Source organism: Prunus mume, linkage group LG2, assembly GCF_029339155.1.
Source record: "Prunus mume cultivar Tortuosa linkage group LG2, ASM2933915v1, whole genome shotgun sequence".
NCBI lineage: Eukaryota > Viridiplantae > Streptophyta > Magnoliopsida > Rosales > Rosaceae > Prunus > Prunus mume.
This window is the reverse complement of record NC_142699.1, coordinates 15,965,001-15,986,990: the sequence shown is the minus strand read 5'-3', so window position 1 is coordinate 15,986,990 and position 21,990 is coordinate 15,965,001. Positions and strand designations below refer to the sequence as shown.

The following is a 21,990-nucleotide window of genomic DNA, read 5'->3' as shown; positions in this document are numbered from 1 at the left end:
GGGGTTGGTGGAGTTTTAACTTTTATCGTATTGACTGTGTCTTGTTGGTCGTTCCATCTAACGGTCCCAACTAGGCGTGGCGAAATATTATGTAGGCTTGAACGTCAGCTGATCGTGCAAATCTAACTTAAACTTGTAAAAACAAAATTGTGCGAAAAGCAAAGGACACTGCTTTTATTTAACATTCCTTTGCCTTGGTCACATTAAGGAGTTTAGGCAATCTCTAGCCTTGGCCATAGGCTAAATATAGTCCTAAAATAATGCAAAACTCATCTCCGGTTATGCACTAAAAAAAATTTTGCCAAATTTGAAGGGTTACATTTAGTCATTTAGCCCTCTGACCATGCTACTTGTAGCCCAGTTATAGCTCATGCAAAATTTTTTGTGGAACATATCGTATGTACTTTCTAAGAAGAGAAAATATCATGCGTGGGCGTCAGCTAGCCATTTGTTTTTTTTTTCTTTTAACATTTTTAAATGTATGTAAATTTGTTTTGTTTTTAAAAGAATATATAATGGTCATAACCATTTGAAACGTTACTTTATTATTATTATTATTATTATTTGCTCTTTTTACATTTTAATGTATAACAAATTCCTTTAAAAAAATAATAAACAATTGGTTCTGACTGTTGGGAGGTCAGAACCTTTTGAAATGCATGTTTTTTTTTTAAAAAAAAAATATTGCCTTTGTTGGCTTTATTATCATTATTTTTTTTTAATTTAAAAAACCTAAAATATATTTATAAATATCTCAAAATTTCTTCAAAAATTTCCCCACTCATTTCATTCCACATTTTTTATAAATTTATTCTCTTTACTTATTTTGTTATTTACATTGTTTGAGAAATGTCCCAAACTTCAAATGAACGAAATTGGTCATGAGTGGAAGATGAACTTCTTTGCAAGGCTTTCATAAAAGTCTCTAAAGATAGCATAGTGGAATATTGTCTCTAAATAGTAGTTTAATTAAACAATACATAGTAGTGTCCGACCCAAAAAAAAAAAAAGTACATAGTAGTGGAATATATGAGTGTTGTACCATAGTCTGTTTTTTCAAAATAATAAAAAATAAAAGGCCCTAAAATATAGCCTTAAATGGTGGAAATAGAAAATTTTAACCCTACACTATTCTTTAAAAATTTAATATTTTGGAAGGCTAAATTTATAGCCCCGGACTACATTCCGTCTAAATATTACTCCCTCCCGCCCCTCTCGTGTTCAACGCCGTCCCATTGACCCGTTAACTGAGCTTGCGGGGTAGGAAAAGTGGGTCAATTCACACACGTGGTGGTGCTGATGTGGCAAGAGGTGAGTGTTGTCTCAAAGAGGGGGATTAAAAGGGGTTATTTGTCGATAGGGTTCAAAATAGCTTTGGATTTTGGGATTTTGGCAAAGGAAAATGGTGCGACGACAAGATATTATATTTTATAGCTACCAGTGTAGGAATCCATGTCGGGTGAAGACATCGTGGACAGGAAGGAGGTTTCAATTCTGTCGAAAAGTAAGGAATTGTCATATTTGTTGGTTTTTAAGTTTGAATATATGTGTTTTCCTGATGATATATGAGTTAGTTGATATATGGGAGGAACAATGAATGTGAGCATTTTGAGTGGTACGATCTTGAGATGTGCCCCCGTTCTAAGGCCATCATACAATGGTTCCTGAGGAATTATACAAGACTGGAAGAAGAAGTGGTTATTCTTCGTGCAAAGCATAAGAAATTGTGGGTAGTTTTGGTTGTTAGTTGGTTTCTGGTTTTTAATTGAGTTTTGTGGTAGATCTCATGTGTTTCAGTGAAAGGAATGTAAATGAAACATTGGAAGCATATGTATCTTGTGGTATATCTCATTTGTAATTTTAGTTGTTAAAGAAATGGAAATGAAACATTGGAAGCACTTTGGTAAATTACAACATTCATAGCCATATGATCATTTTTTCCCTAAGCAACTTAATACATAACAAGCACTAAATTTAACATTTAACAAGCAATAAAAGGAAATTACAACATTATATTGATAAATCCAAATTACAAGCAGTTTGGCAAATTGTCCCTAAACAACTTACATTCCAAGCACAACATATTTGTCATTTCTCTCACTTTCCAATCTCACCAACACCATTCACACCTTGAAGACCCCCACCCTCCCTTATTCATCATCCGTGCAATTTCTCACCACATCCACCCCTACCCCCGATCTTTGTCCTGGTTTTAGCCCCGCCCTTCTTGCAATATATGTTTCTTCTTAAAAATAATAATAATAATAATAATCATCCACTTCATTTTATGTGCAAAGAGGTTTGTAAAAACATGTATTGTAAAATTAAAATTATAAATAAAAAAAGATTGAACATGGTTACATGGGTGGGTTGGAGTTGTGTGGGGTGGGGTGGAAAAGGTGGAGGTGCTTGTGGGGTTTTCGCTAGCGGAGGAGGAGTCAAGGTTGGGGTGCAAAAATTAAAGGGAAATTTTATATGAACCCCATTAATTGCTCTTTACGCCACATAATTTTTTACACCCAACTAAATTTTAATAAAATGTCAAATTACTCACTATACCCTCTTTTTTTTTTCCTAAATTGCCATAATGAACCTCATTTCCTAACTCACTGTGTAAACCTCATCCCATATTATACACCACCAATCGAAAACCCTCTTCCCTTTCAAACACACCCCATCTGAAATCAAACCCGCCCCATCTGATATCAAGCCTCACCTTATCGAAAATTCCCTCATCTTGCAGACACACCCATCGCACACCCATCAGATTTACAACAAGCTTCACCGCACACCCCATCCCCTTTGAAACAGAGCCATCTCACAACCCATCTCTACAAACCACCAAACCCCATCGCACAACCCATCTCTGCAAACCCGAACCCATCTCTGAAACAGAGCCATCACACCCTACAACCAACCCCAAATGCCTCACCCCGTCGCAAACCACCATCTCCTCAGCCATCTCAAGCATCCATCACTAATTTGTCAAATTTTCACAAATCCTTTGAAGAGCCAAGGTTTGATTTCAATTTTGATTTCTATATTTACGTTTCTAAGTGTTGATTAAGCCTACGTTTGATTTCACTTTTGAAAAGCCAAAGTCTAATTTTAATTTTTGATTTCAACGTGGTGGGTGTATGGTTCGAAGCTGATTTTACGAAACTGGATTTTAGTTTCGGTGGATTACCATCGAAATGGTTACATTGCTTTAGTGGTAGTCCACCGAATTTGAACATGATCTGTACATTTTACTTTCGGTGGGTTACCACCGAAATCGTTACCTTGTTTAAGTGGTAGTCCACCGAATTTGTTTGTAATTTTCAGGAGATTCTCATAGAATGTATTTCGATTTTTCAATGGTACTCCACCGAATATGTGTTCTTTTTTTCAGTGGATAGTCCACCGAATTTGTTTTTGTTTTTCAGTAATCATTTACCAAATACATTACTGAGTGTGTACCTAATATTGTTTGTTTTGAGATATGAAGATGACTCACAGAGGTACTACTGAGGCTTCATCATCTCGATCGAATAGACAACGTCCCATGACCTCAACGAGGAGAGAGTGAGAGAGCAGCTCCCCAAGATCACTTTGAGGATACTGTGCCTGGGTACTTGGAGTGGTACATCAACGTGGGATATTCGTTTGTCCAGAATCCTAATTATGGAGTTGCATTTGACCCATTTGCCTCAATGCAAAGAAGATATTATCAGGTAATTTTTTTAATTTTGTATGACTTCCACTTTTTCAATTTTGTACTTTTTACTAAGGCATTGAATTCAAATTCGTTACAGGAGCGTGACGAGAGTATGTTGTCCTTTACTAGGCCGCTCGTGGCATTAGGGGAAACAGTTGCATTGCGTACACGACCTTCTCAAGTTTATCAAGCAGTTGAGACCTTACAACAAATTTTAAAGGGTGCAAACATACGGTCCACCATGACATATCAACGTCCTCATGATTAACTGACTTGCTAGCATGCGTTTATTATAACTCATAGAACTTTTGTTGTTTTGATTAGTTATTGCATGTTTGTATTAGAACTCATGGAACTTTTGTGAAACGACCCGACCCAAATTCCACTTTGAGATCCGGGTCGAATCTTGTTTAAAATCGACACTGTAACCATGGGTCGAATCGACCAACATACCTAAAAACAAGAATATAAATCCCGAGCCCTAACTTGTTGGCGCGATAATCGTAGGCGCCTACGCACTTTTCGAGGATCAAGCCACACGTAGTTCTTTTCTCTGCTCTAACCTATAATCGAATCGCTTACAGAATACATTGCTCTAGGGTGACCATTCGAGTATCCGGACTCCGTTTACGATCCACAACTACTATACGATCCTAAGAAAATCTAGATTAACATACTTGGAAATAACTACAATCCAATGGTTCAAACGTATTGAACCCGGAAATCGCATACTAGGCGAGATCCGGGTCCAAACGATATCCGAATTAAGTGCCTAAAGCGATAACGCCTCGCCGGAAAAACTCAACATCTCGGCTCAAGACTCCTATTCTAGGTAAAACATCCTATTTGAAACCACTTTTGTTCTTGGACCTACCCCAACAAGTGGCCGAAAGTGGCTGAAACCGTGGTCTCAAAACTGGCCAAATCCTAGGTTCGAAATTAACCCTCTCACGCTAGAAATTCCTCAAATCCTACTCAACCAACAGCTAGATCATGAAAAATAGCTAGAAATTCATACCTCACACGACCGGATTGGTGGCCGGAGGAGGGAGAAATCGCTGGCCAAAGTTCATCAAAAACCGGTCGGAAACCATGGTTTTTCCGACGGTTCGAGGCGGCGGCGGGAGGATAACCGGGCTCGGTCGGCGGAGTGACGGTGGTTCTGGGTCCGGTCGATGAGTCGGGGTGGCCTGTGGCGGTGGTGGGAGGAGAGGACCGATCGGACTGAACAGGGGAAGATCGCGACGGGAGAGAGAGAAGCTAAGGGTTTTTTAAAAAATCCTGATTTCCCAAAATTACCATTTTGCCCTTGAGCGTATTTTGACCGTATTTTCTATGTTATAATTCCGATTTGAGCCTAATGCGTGTCTATGGATTCGTTTTGTCACGCTCTACGCAACGGTGTAGGTGAAACGGTCAAATTCTTTCTCGGTCAAAAGGTCAACCTTTTCTCAATAAAATATTCTAAGGGCATTTTAGTCTTTTCCTCCAATAAATTAATAGGTAAATATTAATTTTAGGTTTAGGTTGTTACAATCTTTCCCCCTTATAAAATTTCGTCCTCGAAATTTACTTTCCCTCTAACGGAGGGGGTGAGGGTACTGGACCCACAACTGCTACTCGTTTGCAACTATAAGTCCAATATCTGCATCTATAATTCAAATAATAAAATCCGGAGCAACCTATTTATATCTGTCTACCCTCACCTTTTCGAGTGATGGGTACTAAGCATCTGTTACCCGGTTCTCAAGTCTGTCCCTCAAGCATCGTACTCACTACTTACATCTCAATAATCAGTATCTATAGGGTAATCAATAAAATTTGAGGACCACACATTTATATCTGAATACCTGAGCTGGCTTAAGGAAATATAAAACTCAAAAGATCTGCTAATTTATCAATTTCTAATAGACTTAAAACTCTGCTCTTAACTGATAATCACTAAAACCCCTTTTTCCTCTCGAGTATCCGACACTGCTAATGTTGGGCACAAAAGACTAATTTGTCCTTCCTAATTGAAATTAATCGAATGCAAGTGCGACTTCTACCGAAAATTCGCAGTAGTCTCCTCAGAACGAGCATTCCCAAAAATATTCGGCCTGTAAAACAAGGATATATATATTTATATAACTCATCTGCCAGCATGCATTAAATCATATCCAAATAATCAAGCATCATAATATTTTGGCCTCAGGCCACAACAATTCAAATAAATCAATCTGCTAATAAAATTCATCTCAACTTCTTGATCAACAAAGATACTCTGGCAATTCAACATGCTAACTTGTGCATTCTTATTCATGCATGACTTATCAAATAATAATTCTGCTGAAAAATACTGAATGTATAACTCATCATGTTTTGTAATCCTGGCTGGACTCAGAGACATCCGTCAACTGATCCGCAATTCGCTCCCACGGTCCGGATAATCAGAAAATACGTGGGGCAAAATATGCTAGAAATACTTGAACTGTTTAATATCATAACCAACCATAAAAATTATAATCAACAATTTAAATAACATAAAATAAGATAAATTAAAGCAACCTAGATGAAAATAAAATAAAATAAACAACCTTTGAATAAACTTGCATCGAACTCATTTAAAATTCATAAGTAACCATGTGTGTGTGTCTATATATATATATATATATATATATATATATATGTAATACTTAAGAAAATCATAGTAACTGTATAAAATCCTCTCCACCTAGGCGTACATATCCGATCCACAATTCCTATTATCCGCCAATTCCTGGCAGTCTCGGTAATACAAAGTCAACTCGAGCCAGAATCGGCAGACTCAAGGGACCGTAGTCACCTGATCGCAAACCGGCAGTCTCAAGACAACCTCTCAATCCGAAGCCGCAACTCGCACCACACGGTCAGCGCCCCGAACTCGTGGGGCAAAATAATCGATCAGACATCGGCACCACACGGTTCAGCGCCCCGAACTCGTGGGGCAAAATAACTGTCTCAAGGCAATTGGGGGGTACCCTCACGGTGGGTTTGAAAACCATAATCTGCTATTTACACAACTTTCAATAAATTGGTTTTCAACTGAGCTTAAAATATATTCATATATACATATATTTATATATACCAAAATCTGATGAAAACCAAAAATTGAATTTCTTCCTTTTCAACTCCTGAATATATGCATCAACTACTTTATGCTCTGACAACACAATGAATTATATGAACAAATATAAATAGGTGATAAAGAAACAGATAATTAAATACTCATCTTACTAAACTTCAGTTCTCGACATAGGTGTGTATATACAATAACATGTATAACATTATTTTTATTTATTTATATGGAAACCTCAACAAATTTTTCAAATCCTTCTGGATATCTGTTTCCCAGTCACACCAATGCAATAAAATAAAATACAAAATAAAATAACAATTGGAATAAAACAACCTAATAATTGTCCAGCAATTCTGAAAATACGGATGCATAAGTAATGCAGTGTCAACAGGAAGTTAACCTAATGCTCGATACCAATTGAAACGACCGACTCAAATTCCACTTTGAGATCCGGTCGAACTCGCTTAAAATCGACACTGTAACCATGGGTCGAATCGACCAACATGCCCCAAAACAAGAATATAAATCCCGAGCCCTTAATTTGTGGCTGCGCTTGATAATCGTAGGTCGCCTACGCACTTTACCGAGGATCAAGCCACACGTAGTTCTTTTCTCTGCTCGACTGAATCAACTATTTACGAACACCGCTCTAGGGTGACCATTCGAGTATCCGACTCGCTTTACAATCCGTCAACTACTATACGATCCTGGGAAAGTCTAGATTAACATACTTGGAAATAACTACAATCCAATGGTTCAAACGTATTGAACCCGGAAATCGCATACTAGGCGAGATCCGTTCGGGGTCCAAACGATATCCGAATTAAGTTCCGCGAAATCCGACGCGCTCATGAGGACTAGGAGGTCATTCTAGGACTAACTGTGGTTCCCACCCTGTTGCCCACGCGCCGCCACACGCCGGCGCGTGGTGCCTAAAGCGATAACGCCTCGCCGGAAAAACTCAACATCTCGGCTCAAGACTCCTATCCTAGGTAAAACACCATATTTGAAACCACTTTTGTTCTTGGACCTACCCCAAAAAGTGGCCGGAAGTGGCTAAAATCGTGGTCTCAAAACCGGCCGAATCCTAGGTTCGAAATTAACCCTCTCACGCTAGAAATTCCTCAAATCCTACTCAACCAACAGCTAGATCATGAAAAATAGCTAGAAATTCATAATCTCACACGACCGGATTGGTGGCCGAGGAGGAGAAATCGCGCCAAAGTTCATCAAAAACCGCCTGAAACCATGGTTTTCCGACGGTTCGAGGCGGCAGCGGCGGAGGATGATCGCTAGGTCGGCGGAGTGACGCCGGGTTCGGGTCCGTCCGATGGGTCGGGTGGCCTGTGGCGGTGGTGGGAGGAGAGGACCGATCGGATGAACATGGGGAGGGAGATCGCGACGAGAGAGAGAAGCTGAGGGTTTTAAAAAATCATGATTTCCCAAAATTACCATTTTGCCCTTGAGCGTATTTTGACCGTATTTTCTTCGTTATAATTCCGATTCGAGCCTAATACGTGTCTATGGACTCGTTTCGTCGCGCTCTACGCAACGGTGTAGGTGAAACGATCAAATTCTTTCTCGGTCAAAATGTCAACCTTTTCCTCAATAAAATATTCTAAGGGCATTTTAGTCTTTTCCTCAAATAAATTAATAGGTAAATATTAATTTTAGGTTTAGGTTGTTACATTTTGTTGTTTTGATTAATTATGAAGTTTGTATTAGAACTCATGACATGTTTTCTTTTCCAGCGGGACCAAGGTGACTTAAGACGAGTCCTGATATTAAAAAGAGTAACCACAAACCTATCCTTAAATGGATTTAACCAATTGTCATGTATGTATTCAAGAGCTTTTTGAAATTCACTGAACTTAGACTCAATCTGTCGCAAACAACGCCAATATTCCTCCTCCATTTCTGAACCAACCAAAGTATTCCAATCCTCATTAAATTGCATTCATTGTTTGAGGTCCCAAATACCTTCTTGCAGACAAAAGGATTTCAAACAAATAATTACCGAATAAGTTGTGAATTGATCACTATAGTCCATTACACATTCTGTTTCCACGTTGTTGCCTTCAGTAAGGGCGTCACCTTATTTGTGTTCCTTTAATGGGAGTAAGATTAAAATAGCTTGCATTAAATTTGTGGTCGGCAATAAGTTACTGAAAAAATAAATAAATTTCAGTTGGATGCTACTGAAATGCAGATAAAAATTTGGTAGTGAACCACTGAACTACATTCCATGTTACGGTGGATCTCCACCGAATATTAAGTTCATGACCGGTTAAACATAACCGAAAAAGGTGCAACATTTCGTGGCATCCCATCGAATTTACTCGTGTTCGATCGATGTTGAACACAACCAAAGAACCATTATGAAATACTAAACTTGCAAAACGCCAAAAAATAAACTCATACCTTATTCGAAACCTCTCTAACTTCAATCTCACCCTTCATGAATAAATACAATATATTTTTTCACCAATATAAACGTATAAATCTAGGGTTTAGGGTTTAGGAATATGATAGTTTGAGAAAAAAGTCAACCTAGGGTTGCAGGAACATATGTGGGGTGTAGTGAGCAATTTTAATTTTTTTTTCCTTAAAGTAGTTGTGTACAAGGGTAAAATAGGTTATTCATGTTTAAAATTAGTATGGGGTGTAAAAAGCAAATAATGAGGTGCCAATAAAATCTCCCAAAATTAAATTGGTGTTGGGGAAGGAGGGGGTGGTTGCGAGTGGGATAAGGAAAGTTGGTTGTGGGTGTTAACGGTTTGTTTTCGCCAAAAGATGAGGAACATGACTGGTTGGGGATGAGGTTGATTGAAGAATTTTTTTTTATTGTTTATTTTAAACAATAAATGAAAATACAAAGTCAACACATGGAAGGACTATAATGCCCTCAACAAAAGAATCACATGGCTCCACATCACTTTTTAAACAAAAATATGGATGAAATCTCTAAAAATCTAATGACAAGTCCCACATTGGCTATTTTAAACGAGTAGAATGACTAAATCGGCAAACGAAATAATTCAAGGGGTAAGTTTGAATTGCCTAATAGTTTAGGGGGTAGGGGTATAGTATAAAACTGGTCCCGGCTTAAAATGTCAAAAATACCCCTTGCATGTTCAATTTATTTATTTATTAATGGAAAATTGGATGATGTTAGTGTCATATGACATTTCATGGATTTTGACAAATTAATGTGACGTTTCTCTTAAAATTTTCTTTGAGGTGACGAATTGAAATTGGCGTATAAATTCAAGTGACATTTAAAGTTTTTCCTTTATTTTTTCACTTAAAAATAAACTAAGCAGCTTGAATATTTCAATAAAACCTTGTTCAATCTTTAAATGAGATCACAATCATTTTCAAATGTGTATAAGTTTAGTAATCATAATTTATAGTCCCATATTTGTTATGATCTAATGCTAGTATTGAATGGGATTGCTACCGGGTCCACCAAAAACACCTCCTTATGAGGATACTAATAAACCCATGTGGAAGGGAAGATTACCTCGTCTCATGCTCACTAATGTATAAGATGCATATATTATATTGTAATAATAGTAACATATATATATATATATATATATATAGTTTTAGTCCAAACATACACCAAATGTAGGATAAGTGTTATCCAACCTAGATCAAGCCAAACCAAATAAAGACAATCTCTAAACGTAGTCCATGTCAAGACAATTATGTGTAACAAACGAGGCCTACAAGTATAATATGGACTATATAACTTAATTTTTATATTTATTTGATAAAGAGTGCTTGTTGTGACAAATGAAGCCAATAAAATGAGAGCTCACCACCACCGCTAAACCTACAGGACATAACCTACAAATTATATTTTAAAAGCAATTACAGTTGTGTTGTGGTATTGGAACGTTGTGGCTAAGAGCCGTTTGACATTCTGTCTGTGAAAATAATTGTTATCAGATTTGTTATGAGAGAAATCAGTTGTGAAAAAAGCAATTTGGTGTTTGGTAAAATTTTTGTTAAAAATGTTGTTGGTACTAATTCCCGTATAATCAGAAAATGATTGCTGCATAATCATTAAACCTAGTGCCTCTTCAAAACTAATTCTTGTATAATCAGAAAATGAAAGCACCTCACTTATAGCTTTCTCTCACATCAATTTTTAATAATAAGTGATTTTCTCATAGTTTACCAAATGGGATGGGCTTCTCAAAAATTTATAAAAATCACTTATCACCCCAAATAAGCAATGTCAAATGGGCACTAAAAGTCTCTCAAATGAAAACCTACTTTACCAATTAATAACTAAGAAAATGACTTACGAACCAAAAAAACTAAGAACATGACAACTTAATGCCATTTTGAGATTGCTATCACTTTTTACTTATAAGTAATGGACTCGGATGTGTATTATAATTATTTATATTTATGACTTCTCATACATTTGGAATTATTTCAATTTCTGATACTTTTAGTGACACATATATAATCACAAAGTAGATTACTTGAAAACAATGTTACAATAAAATTTGATGTCAAATATTATTATAATATTTTTTTACCATTATTCCCCTATTATTATTTATTCCCTTCCAAAATTTTGTTCATTATGGGGCTTTTAATTGTTTATTTGTATTACAGAGAGAAAAGATTTCTCACACACAGACATAAGACTTCTGATCTGCGAGTCAATATCTTTTTCTACTTCTTGTTGGCCCCATTTATTTATAAAATAAAATAAATAATATTTGACCTTTAGATGAAGTTAAATTTTTTACAATTATGACTTAAATTATCAATGTTACTGATTCTATAATCTCACGAAGAAACGGTGCAGATTCAAAGGACTTAAAACGCACGCTTACAAGCCTTGACAAAAAAAAATAGCACACGCTTACCTGTCAAAAACCCTAACCCCCTTACCGATTCGAAATCATATAAATAGAGAGCATCGATGAGTACTACTATCATTCCTTTCCACCGCTCTCACAAAAACCCTACACCCTAAACCTTAGGGTTTTTCAGAGCATAGCCTCCGCCCCACTTTTTCTATATTCTTTTCGTTTTTCATATCTAAACCCTAGATTACCCTCTCAAATGGGCAAATCAAGCAAGAAGTCAGCCTCCAAAGTATGGTTCTTTCCAGCTGTTTTGGCTCGTGATGTCTTTGCTTTTGCTTCAATGGTTTCGTTTTTCTAACCAGATTGTTATGTTTTTGTACAGGTCGATGCAGCTCCTGCTGTAGTCCCACCTTCTAAGGCTGTCAAGAAAGGTATCAATTCTTTGACGTTTTGGAATATTTTCTTATAATTTAACTGGGTTTATTCACTATGCTGTGTGAGGATGATATGCCTATGGGTTGCTGGTATAATTTGAAGTTTAGTTTTTTTACATTGTTCGTTTGTTTTGATATTTTTTTTCGGCTAGTGGCTTATTAAGTTCTTTTGGTTGTGGTTATGTTGAGAAGGTAAGAGAGAAGCCGAGAATGTGATAGAGAAGGCGGTGAATGTAAAGAAGCAGAAGAGGGATGAGGGTGTACAGCAGGCTATTCAGAAGAAGAAAGTTGAAGCAAAGACGCAAAAGAAGAAGCAAGAAACTAGTAGTTCTGAGGAGTCGGATTTGTCTTCATCAGACTCTGATGTAAAGGTATATTACATAATTTATTGTATTTATTGTTTATTTTCGTATTTGTTTGCATTCTTTTATGTTGGCTAATGTGCTATTGGCTGTTTGATTACTTCTTCACATATGAACTTAAATGTCTTAATAAAGTTTCAGTTTTTAAGATTATCTGTTTAAAAGTGTTATTATGTTTTCTTGAGGAACTGGATTTCATCATTTTGGTTCTGCGGCATGGACATCGTTTTGGTTATTGGGGAACTGGATTTCATCATATTGTAACACAAATCTTCACATTTACTTCTTTGTTAATGGCTTATATTGCTGTAAAATGATTTTCAAAGTTTTCCCTGAATGTTAGAGCTATATTTGGTTTATTACGATCTTGCAACATTGAAATTGTATACAAATTGACATAGATCTATTTACCTTTATTCGTACTACTAAAGAATTATAACTTATCACCTTATTCTTTCACAGAAACCCGCTCCAAAAGCTGCTAAAAATGGTAAAGGCATCCCATCCAGCAGTTCTGACTCTTCAGATGATGATTCTGATGAAGTGAGTATTGTTTTTTTACTTTAATGACCGCGTGGCTGACGACTCCAATTTATTTGTTAGATACTTATTTTGCGTTATATGACTCCAGAAACCTACTTCCAAGCCTTCTGCTCCTTCAAAAAAGTCTGTTCCTGCTAAAAACGGGACAGCTGGAGCTGGTGTTAAGAAAGCTGCTCCATCCAGCAGTTCAGATGAATCAGATGAATCTGATGAGGAAGAAGTGAGTAAAGTTTTCTAAATATGCCTACCGATTTATATAAATGATGGGAAATCATTTGGCTTTTCTAAATGTGTATATTTGATTTTAGAAAACTGTACTCACTTCTTCCTCATCAGAAGAAGTGAGTAAAGTTTCTAAATATGACTCTCGATTTATATAAATGATGGGAAATCATTTGGCTTTTCTAAATGTGTATATCTGTCTGATTTTAGGTTCCTAAAACCAAGGTAACTGCCAAGAATGGCCCAACTGCCGCTCCAAAGAAGAAGGATGACTCAACTGACAGCTCAGATGAGTCAAGTGATGATGATGTGAGTTTTGGGTTTGCCAAATCCCTTGATTATTATGCTGCAGTTGTAATTATATAAACTGAGTCAGTGTAGTCGGTATGATTTTGATACTTTTTTTTTTGCGTATTTTATTTGATCCATAATCTTTCTAGGTGGTTATGTCAGCGTAGTCAGATTTGGAATTGTACCTATAAGTTGTGCATGCATTAACGCTTCAGGGAATTCGTATAAAATTAAAAGCTTCTATTCTCAAATGTGTGTTCCTGTGTTTGTAGGAAACCCCTGCAAAGGGTACTTCCCAAGTGCCTGCTGCTACGAAGAAAGGTCCAGCAGTGGCTGCTAAGGAGGACACTAGTAGCAGCTCTGAAGAGGAGAGTGATGACGATGAGGTGTGAGCCCATGCTTAAATATTTTAATTGCATAATGGAATTAAAATATAGGTTTAATTATTTTAAATTGTGAAGTTATACTTTGTGCATTTTAGAAATTAGTTTGAATTTTAATCTCTCTGAGCATGTCTAGGAAGAAATTGTGAATAAAGTATCTGCTGTAACTCCTAAAGGGAGGGAGGAGGATTCTACTGATAGCTCCTCTGAAGATAGTTCAGAGGATGAGAAGGTTTGTTCTTTTCACTTTCCCTTTGGAATGTGTTGGAGCTAGTGAACAAGTTATACCTGTGGATTAATTTTGTAGGTTTTTTTAGTTCCAACATTAGAGCCATTGAAAGGTTTCTCCTAGAGGATGAGACTAACAATGGTTCTGTTTTATATTATTTTAGCCTTCATAGAGGTCCCATGACAGTGAGTAAAATTTTCTCGCGGCAGGTAACAGCTAAAGGTGTTGCCCCCACAGCTAAGAGGGCTCAACCATCAAAAAAGACTGATGAGAGTTCAGAAGAAAGTGATTCTGATGAAGACGATGATGATGAGCCTCAAAATAAAAAGCCAAAGGTGTCAGTGTGTGACTTCACTCAGCAAATCTTTTTTTAATTCTGTTCACAGTTTACCTTGATTCATATAATTGATTAAGAAGTTGCATATATTGTTTCTCGAACCAAGGCTACTTCAAATGCTGCAAAACCAAGTGCAAAAGCTGCTCAGAAGGATGTCACTTCTGAAAGTTCAGAGGAGGATAGTGACGATGATAGTTCAGATGAGGAGCCCTCAAAGGCAGAGAAAGTAAAGAAGGTTTGAAATTTTGGTTTTTATGGGTGTAAAATTTGTTGAAGTTGCCATTTGTACAGTATTGGATTAATGATTATGGAATTTATGGTCATGCTACTTGTGGATTCTTGCAGCCTTCCCAAGTGTCAAAGAAAGATAGTAGCGAATCTGATGAGTCTTCATCATCAGAAGAAGAGGAGGATGAACCTGCAAAGACTCCAAAGAAAAAGGTAATTAATTGTTGCTTATACTTGTGTTATTGTCTTGTTACAATGGGCTACCTATTGGTATCCACCTTGTTCACTTATTTTCCCTACTCATGTATTTCCTGTTAAACAGAGGTTTTACTGTACTGCTGAACAATTAAGATTGGAAATATGGTCTCAATGTATGTAGCTCATGTTATACAAAATTTTGTGTGAACAGGATACTGATGTTGAAATGGTAGATGCTGATTCGAAGTCCGAGAAGAAAGCTGTAATTTGATCTTTTCTACTTTGTAGATTGTATTTTCAGCTTGCCCAAGATATTTGTTGTGTTCTAATTTGTAATAATATTTGTGCAGCCCAAAACCCCTGCTACTCCTGAAGCAACAACTTCCAAGACTTTGTTTGTTGGAAACCTGTCATTCAATGTTGAGCGGGCTGATGTGTATGTGCAGCGTGATTTTAAGCTTGTGTTTCTTTTTAGGAGGATTTCATCTAATTGTACTTTATGTGCAGTGAAAATTTCTTTAAGGATGCTGGTGAAATTGTTGATGTCCGTTTCACCACAACTGAAGATGGGGTGTTTAGGGGCTTTGGGCATGTGGAATTTGCCACATCAGAAGCAGCACAGAAGGTAGGATATTTTCCTTGATTTGTGGAATCTAGCTCTAGTGCTTTCTATGTTCTGTGTCGCTAATGTAACAATCATCATTGTTGCAGGCTCTTGAATTACATGGTGTGGAGCTGCTGGGCCGTGGAGTGAGACTTGATCTTGCTCGTGAAAGGGGTTCTTATACCCCACATAGCGGGTACTTTTTAACTCTTAATTGCTACATGCAATGTGCTGATTTGATGATCTCATTCATTTTGTTTCTTATGTTTCTTCATTGGTCATTTTAGCAAAGAGGGGAACTCATATCAGAAGGGTGGACAAGGCCAGTCTACAATATTTATTCGAGGTTTTGATACATCCCAAGGGGAGGATGAGGTAATGTTGTACAAGAATCTGTAGCTTTGTTGTATTTAATGGTATAATATCCATATTATTGTGCAAATGTGACTAGTTTAAGTTTTACAGATCAGGAGCTCCCTGCAAGAATTTTTTGGTGGATTGTGGAGAGATAACAAGGTTGTCCATTCCAAAAGATTATGAGACTCAAGCACCCAAGGGGTTTGTACTATTTCTTTTGGTGGTTCATTTCTCTTTGTTACTTATTTGATGTCGAATATTTTCCTTTACGGTTGATGTTACTTTATGTGGTTTTTAGGAATGTTGGTCACTATCTAAGCAAAAGCTTTATATACTATTTTTACCAAAAAAAGCATTACTATTTTCTTAGCTCGACCTGATCTTTCTTTAGGTGTCTGAGGCTGATGAATTATATCTATAAAATTGCAGGATGGCTTACTTGGAGTTCCAGGATGGGGATAGTTTCAAAAAAGCTCTACAACTTAACCAAGCTAACTTGGGAAAGTGCACCTTGACAGTACAAGAGGCCAAACCACGAGCTGATATTGGTGGTAGTGGCAGAGGTGGTGGTGGCAGGAGTGGTGGTGGCCGTTTTGGTGGTAGGGACAGTGGTGGCCGTTTTGGTGGTAGGGACAGTGGTGGCCGTTTTGGTGGTAGGCGTGGAGGTGGAGGTGGCCGGGGTTTTTCTGGTGGACATGGTAGAGGAGGACGTGGAGGGTCGAACAAGCCAAATCTAGCTGCTCCTGGAACAGGTTCGAAGCTTTTTATCCTCTTTTCATTTTCTACGTTTGATATGCTGGACTTTTCTTAAGCTGTAGCTTATATATTTGGATATGCGATATGCAACATTTGGTAATTAGTGTTTGCCACCTCCTTTAAAGATGCAAAATCGGTTTCATTATAGACTTGGATAAGCATTTTGATGGCGCCTAATTGGTTCTCAGTTGTGACTCTAAATTAAGCTTCTAATAACTTCCATTATCTGATGTGCAGGGAAGAAGACTACCTTCAGTGAGGATTAGTTATGCCAAGAGAAAGATTTGGAGCTTTTGTTTAACTGTTATTATTATTATTTTTAATTTTATTTTGCAAGGCATGTCTGGTTTTGACTTGAACTTCGATATGAACTATAACGTGAGAGTGATCAGTGGAATTTCTGGAATTGACGTTATGAATTAATTTTGAGCATTAATATAGTATTTTTTACTTCAAAATTTTCAACCTTTGTAAGTGCATACTCAGTCAAATCAATCGAGTTGAGACGTAGCGTGTTTCTTCTGTCATTCACAACACAATATACCTGGATGTGGGGAGCTGAATCTATTTTTATTTGCCCAATTACTTACCTCTCTAACTGGAGGGAAGAGATGGCACATGCATTTGATTATATTTGAATGGAGAGAGGAGAAAGAAAGTGTTTGTATTCTCTGACATTTGTGGGCAAGAAACGCACAATATGTTGAGTTAGGGTGTTCAACTGAGGCTTGCATTGTTAGGAAAGACGATGGTAAATGGTCTTTGATTTCATACCGTTGGGCAATGCTGGCTTTTTCAAAGAGAAGTATACATTACAAATTATTGGTATCAAAATTTGATACAAGCGTCTGCCTGGCCAAGTAAGAGTCGGTGCTTGACTCTTTATGGTCTCCTTGAGAAACGTGTTACATTGCATCCGCGGGGTGAAATGAAATAGGAAGAGGTCTGCTCGAGACAGTTGCACGATGATATCTCTAGTTGCTAACATGACTTCACGTTGGCTCTGTTTCTTCTCTCTTTTTATATTGTTTTGGATGGTCAGTGGTAGCTTAGGATGGAAATCTTTGCTTGAGGGCCACCTTGGATGTAAACGAAAGTGCACTCTGAGGCAGGCTGCAAGACCTTTTGCCATTGAAGAAGCTCATAGGTGTTCTTTTCCGGAGTTGGAGAGAGACCCCATAAAGGCCCTTGCAGGTTTTCAATCATCAGCTTAACATCTGTTACTGGTTTCTGCGATGTGTTCTTCACTATCACCTTGTGGCGATAATATGTCATTTTTCCAATAGACCATGTGTTGCTTATTGAGTGAATGAATTTGATTGGGGTGCCTGCAGAAAACCAAGTCAACATATAATCTGCTTCATTAGCATTTCCAAACCAACCAACCATCTTCTCATCATAGCATTTCATACTGCAAAAATTACTGAGCAAATTTACCTGATACTTTGTTGGGTACTTGTTTTTCATGTTGATTGGGACCTGTAAGGTGGAAAGTATGAGCAATGCAGACCATCTTTTATATTTCTTTCTGGAAAGTGAAGACCAAAATTCATAAAAATATTGAAGACTCACTTGGACTTGGTATGGTTTGGTGGTGGGAGTTTGGTGATCCTCTGTTATAACCTGTAACAGAAAAACTCAAGAATTAGGCAACATCAGAGGTGATGCTAATTAAACCTCAGATTAGATAGAGGATTATGTCTCAGGAGGATTAGTTAATTAGTCAATTTGGCATTGATGATTGATGGTGAAAATGGTAGGTACCTGGAACATTAATTCCATTTAAACTCTGCAACTTAGAGAAGAGGCCAATAAGGGGACCAGAGCCAGAAAGTGTAGGCTCAGTCTCTTCGTAAGAGGAGCGGTCGTCAGAGAAGTTGTCATTCTGGTCAGGACCTCCCACAAGGGCGCCATAGATGACATTAGGATTTGCCTCGGGGCGATGATACCATGTCTCAAATCCTTGCACACATCCAACCAGAGACTGCAGGACAGACACAGCAGGAATGGACGCACCTCTGTGGTGCACATGAACTGGATATTTTGAGCCAAACCCAACTATATAGCTCATTGACTTGGGGTTTTTACCAAGTATGTAGTCTGCCTGTGACTTTGCAAAATTCAGAAGCTCTTGAGGTTGAATTTGTCCTTCTGGGCAAGTGAGCTTGGCATTTGCAGCAGAGAGATACTCAGAGTAAACAGCTAGAAGAAATGATGCAGAAGTCACATACTGCAAGTTGTTCCATTCACGCACGTACAAAAGCCCCCCTGGTTTTTCAGTTCAAGAAGAAAGTATCAAATCAAAGAGTAGTTAGTTTAGTTCTCTAATATTTGAATTAGGAACAAATAAGCACATAATGGTTTTTTGTTGTAAGTTCTAACCGGGAGTTTTGTGGACATTGTAACCTTCATTTTTTTGGAGACAAGCGCAGCCAAAGTAATCTGCTTTGGCCTGATATTGCTTGAGGGTGGAAGTATAAGCACCGCCTTTGCCCTCCAACAACACCTTGGAGAGAAGGATTTGGACACCAGCATACTTGTTGTCCCAAGAGAATTCCTTGACAGCCCATCCAGTTCCTCCCATATACACAGCGTTGTCCACCACATACTTGAGGTAGTACTCTTCGTTCGTTGCTTGGTAAAGCCATGCAGCAGCCCATAGTAGTTCATCCTGTATCAAATTAATTCATTAATTACAAAATAAAAACAAAGATATAACTGTTTGTCTTGTGACTTGCTTGACCTACTGGAAAAGAAAAAGAAAATATATACATAGAATTAATGCACGTACCGAGTAGCCTGATGAAGTATAGAAGTTCTTAGCAGACCCAATGGACTCATCATATAGACCTCTGAATCTATCCGCAAACGTGAAGAGCTGCAATAAGTTGCAAATAAATTGAGATCATTCATGGAGGCAAATTAACTCCAACATGATATATAGCAGAACAAATATAAAATTATATATTTAGTGTTTTGAGATGACGAGATTAATTACCTGCTTTGCATGAACTAAGAGGAGAGCAGAGTAGGACGAGTTGTAAGGCTGGAAAGCTATGGCAGCTGATGCCAAGGCAGCTGCAGTTTCTCCAGCAAGGTCTGAACCAGGATGATTTTCATCAATCTTGTATACAGTTCTTGGAGTTGTCATGTCTTCTGGACGCTCCCAGCAATAGTGATCCGAATCCCCATCTCCTACCTGATCATCATCATCATCATCATCATCATATGTTTACAATTAATTAAGTAACGCCACGTGATTAATTTTCTGTCTAGCCAAATTAAAACAGTTAGGTGGTCTACCAATACCAAAGCAGGCAGCTATAGGCTCTCATTAATTCAACAGAAGAAATGCATACATGAAAATATACATGAAATAGGCGACCAAACAGAAACTAGTCTGTGATATGCAGCCAGCCAAACATGCATACCTGTCCCCAGAGAACATTAGGTTGTGGATGTGCTTTCATGAAATAGTCAGTGCCCCATCGGATGGCCCATAAGGTTTGACCCATTTGGGCTAAATCTGTGATTTCCTTCCTGAACTCAATAGCTCCCCATGAAAGCATTGTCACTGTAAATGCCATCGGCAGTCCAAATTTCACATGATCCCCTGCATCATAATACCCTCCAACCAAGTTCACCTGCATTGCATTGCATGCACACAATTTATATCATAATCTTGTACATGTAATCGATGCCTGACCATAGATATACATGTAAAAATTCATATAAACTATTCTAATTAATAATTACCCCTTGAGCAAGACCGTCCGTGAGTCCCGAGTCACTGCGCCATTTGACTCGCTGGTCCGAGGGCAGTTTCCCTGACCTCTGTGCCTCGAAAAACATCAAGCTCTTGTCAAGAGCCTCGCCATAGGTGAAGTCCGTGGCCATGGCTGCTTCCAGGTGAAGAACTCCAACTAATAGCAATGCTACCAAGACGCACGGTGTAAGCTTGCAGTTCCTCATGGCTTAAGGAATATTAACGTCCAAGATATATTTGGTAGGTCTAGCTAGCTTGGCTACTAGTGTCCTCTATGCATGCATATATATAGATGCAGAAAGTATAGAAATTCATTAAGGAGATAAGAAATTGGGTCTGAAAGTTCTGCAATCATTTTGATAGAAGTAGCCCTCACGTTGTGATTGATTGACAATATAATATTATAGGATATGAAATTTATCCATTGCAGGTAGTACACCATTAAAGTAGAGCTTCCCACGTTCAATTGTGCATGTTTGTTTGTTGTGAAACTTCAACTATATGGTATTGGTGGTGGTGCTAAAGGTCAAGCCTGTCTGTCCATCTCGACCGTTCATCAACCATTGAATTTGTGTGTGTCCAAAACTCAAAACAAACATATACATATATATAAAATTCATTAATCGAGCAAGCGAATATTCTCACACAATCTTCTGATTAAAGATGCAAGACGTAGAAAAGTGGAGTTATATCAACAAGCTTAGGTTTAATTAATTTAACACCAATTAATTAGAAAAAATTGTTATATGCAACTGTACTAATTCAACATGTTTATTATCCGTATGACAAAATATGTTACCTACGATAGTTTATGTCAACTAATAGGTAAGTGAGAAATATCAAAGGCTTGTTTGAAAGTGATTTTGGATATGACCAAAAACAATTTTTGTGTTTCTTCCCAAAATCATTTAAAGTGACTATAGGCTCGTTTGAGAGTGATTCTAGATAAGCCAAAAAGCACTTCTATGGAGAATTATTTCTCCAAATAATCACTTTAAGCGGTTTTAAGTGATTTTATGGAGAAACACATGAGAGGTACTTTTGCTCAAAATCACTTAAAGTGATTATATAGAGAATCACATGAGAGATGGTTTTTCCCATAAGTGATTCTGACCTATTACTCATAAACGAGGGCTATATGAAGAAGCGCTTCCTATGTGCTTCTCCCTAGAAGTGACGAGCCAATTATTGTGTTATATTGAGAATGGACGCTTAGGAAATATTGACACTTGATCATAAAATTTTAGAAAAATCAAATTATAGAGAGAGCAAATAACAATATTCCTTCTTAATTATTAAAAAATTGAAATTCATCTAATGGAATGTACTATATAATCTAACGTATTGAAAATCTATCCTTTTTTTTCAGTGAACATATTGATATTATAATTTCGTCTGCTATCTTATTATGTCGTCCAACCAACTTTGAATTTTGGATTATTTATTATCATATGAGAATCGACTATGGGCACGTGCACCACACACGATACGACATGCGCACGTTCGTCGTTAGAAGCCTTCACCCATACGATACGAGTTGACCCGGCCGTACAAGGAATAAGGCTGCAGAAACAGGAGAGGGCCACTAGGCCCAAAACGACAAAACCAAAGCCTTCCCATTAATTTTAGGATAATTAATTCGAAAGCAACA

General features: G+C 37.6%; 2 protein-coding genes across 2 annotated transcripts; one reads left to right on the top strand and one right to left on the bottom strand.

Annotated features, from left to right (window-relative positions):
• The first annotated feature begins 11,728 nt into the window (after positions 1 to 11,728).
• Positions 11,729 to 17,031, top strand: NUC-L1 (nucleolin like 1). Its single transcript, XM_008222828.3, is given in 20 exon segments — positions 11,729 to 11,918; positions 12,012 to 12,060; positions 12,256 to 12,434; positions 12,888 to 12,968; positions 13,057 to 13,188; positions 13,401 to 13,499; positions 13,754 to 13,867; positions 14,001 to 14,096; positions 14,303 to 14,428; positions 14,537 to 14,665; positions 14,776 to 14,871; positions 15,068 to 15,118; positions 15,207 to 15,292; positions 15,364 to 15,481; positions 15,568 to 15,656; positions 15,748 to 15,835; positions 15,926 to 15,957; positions 15,959 to 16,018; positions 16,247 to 16,569; positions 16,811 to 17,031. Coding segments are annotated over 20 exon segments (2,010 nt in total). The 5' UTR covers positions 11,729 to 11,885; the 3' UTR covers positions 16,840 to 17,031.
• A 580-nt stretch (positions 17,032 to 17,611) lies between these two features.
• Positions 17,612 to 20,597, bottom strand: GH9C1 (glycosyl hydrolase 9C1). Its single transcript, XM_008222831.3, has 9 exons — positions 20,330 to 20,597; positions 20,005 to 20,217; positions 19,572 to 19,772; positions 19,365 to 19,451; positions 18,956 to 19,244; positions 18,338 to 18,841; positions 18,146 to 18,196; positions 18,011 to 18,052; positions 17,612 to 17,901 (listed from the first exon to the last, which is right to left on the bottom strand). The coding sequence occupies exons 1-9, from the start codon at positions 20,543 to 20,545 to the stop codon at positions 17,612 to 17,614; spliced, it is 1,893 nt and encodes a 630-aa protein (XP_008221053.2). The 5' UTR covers positions 20,546 to 20,597.
• Between the last annotated feature and the right edge of the window lie 1,393 nt (positions 20,598 to 21,990).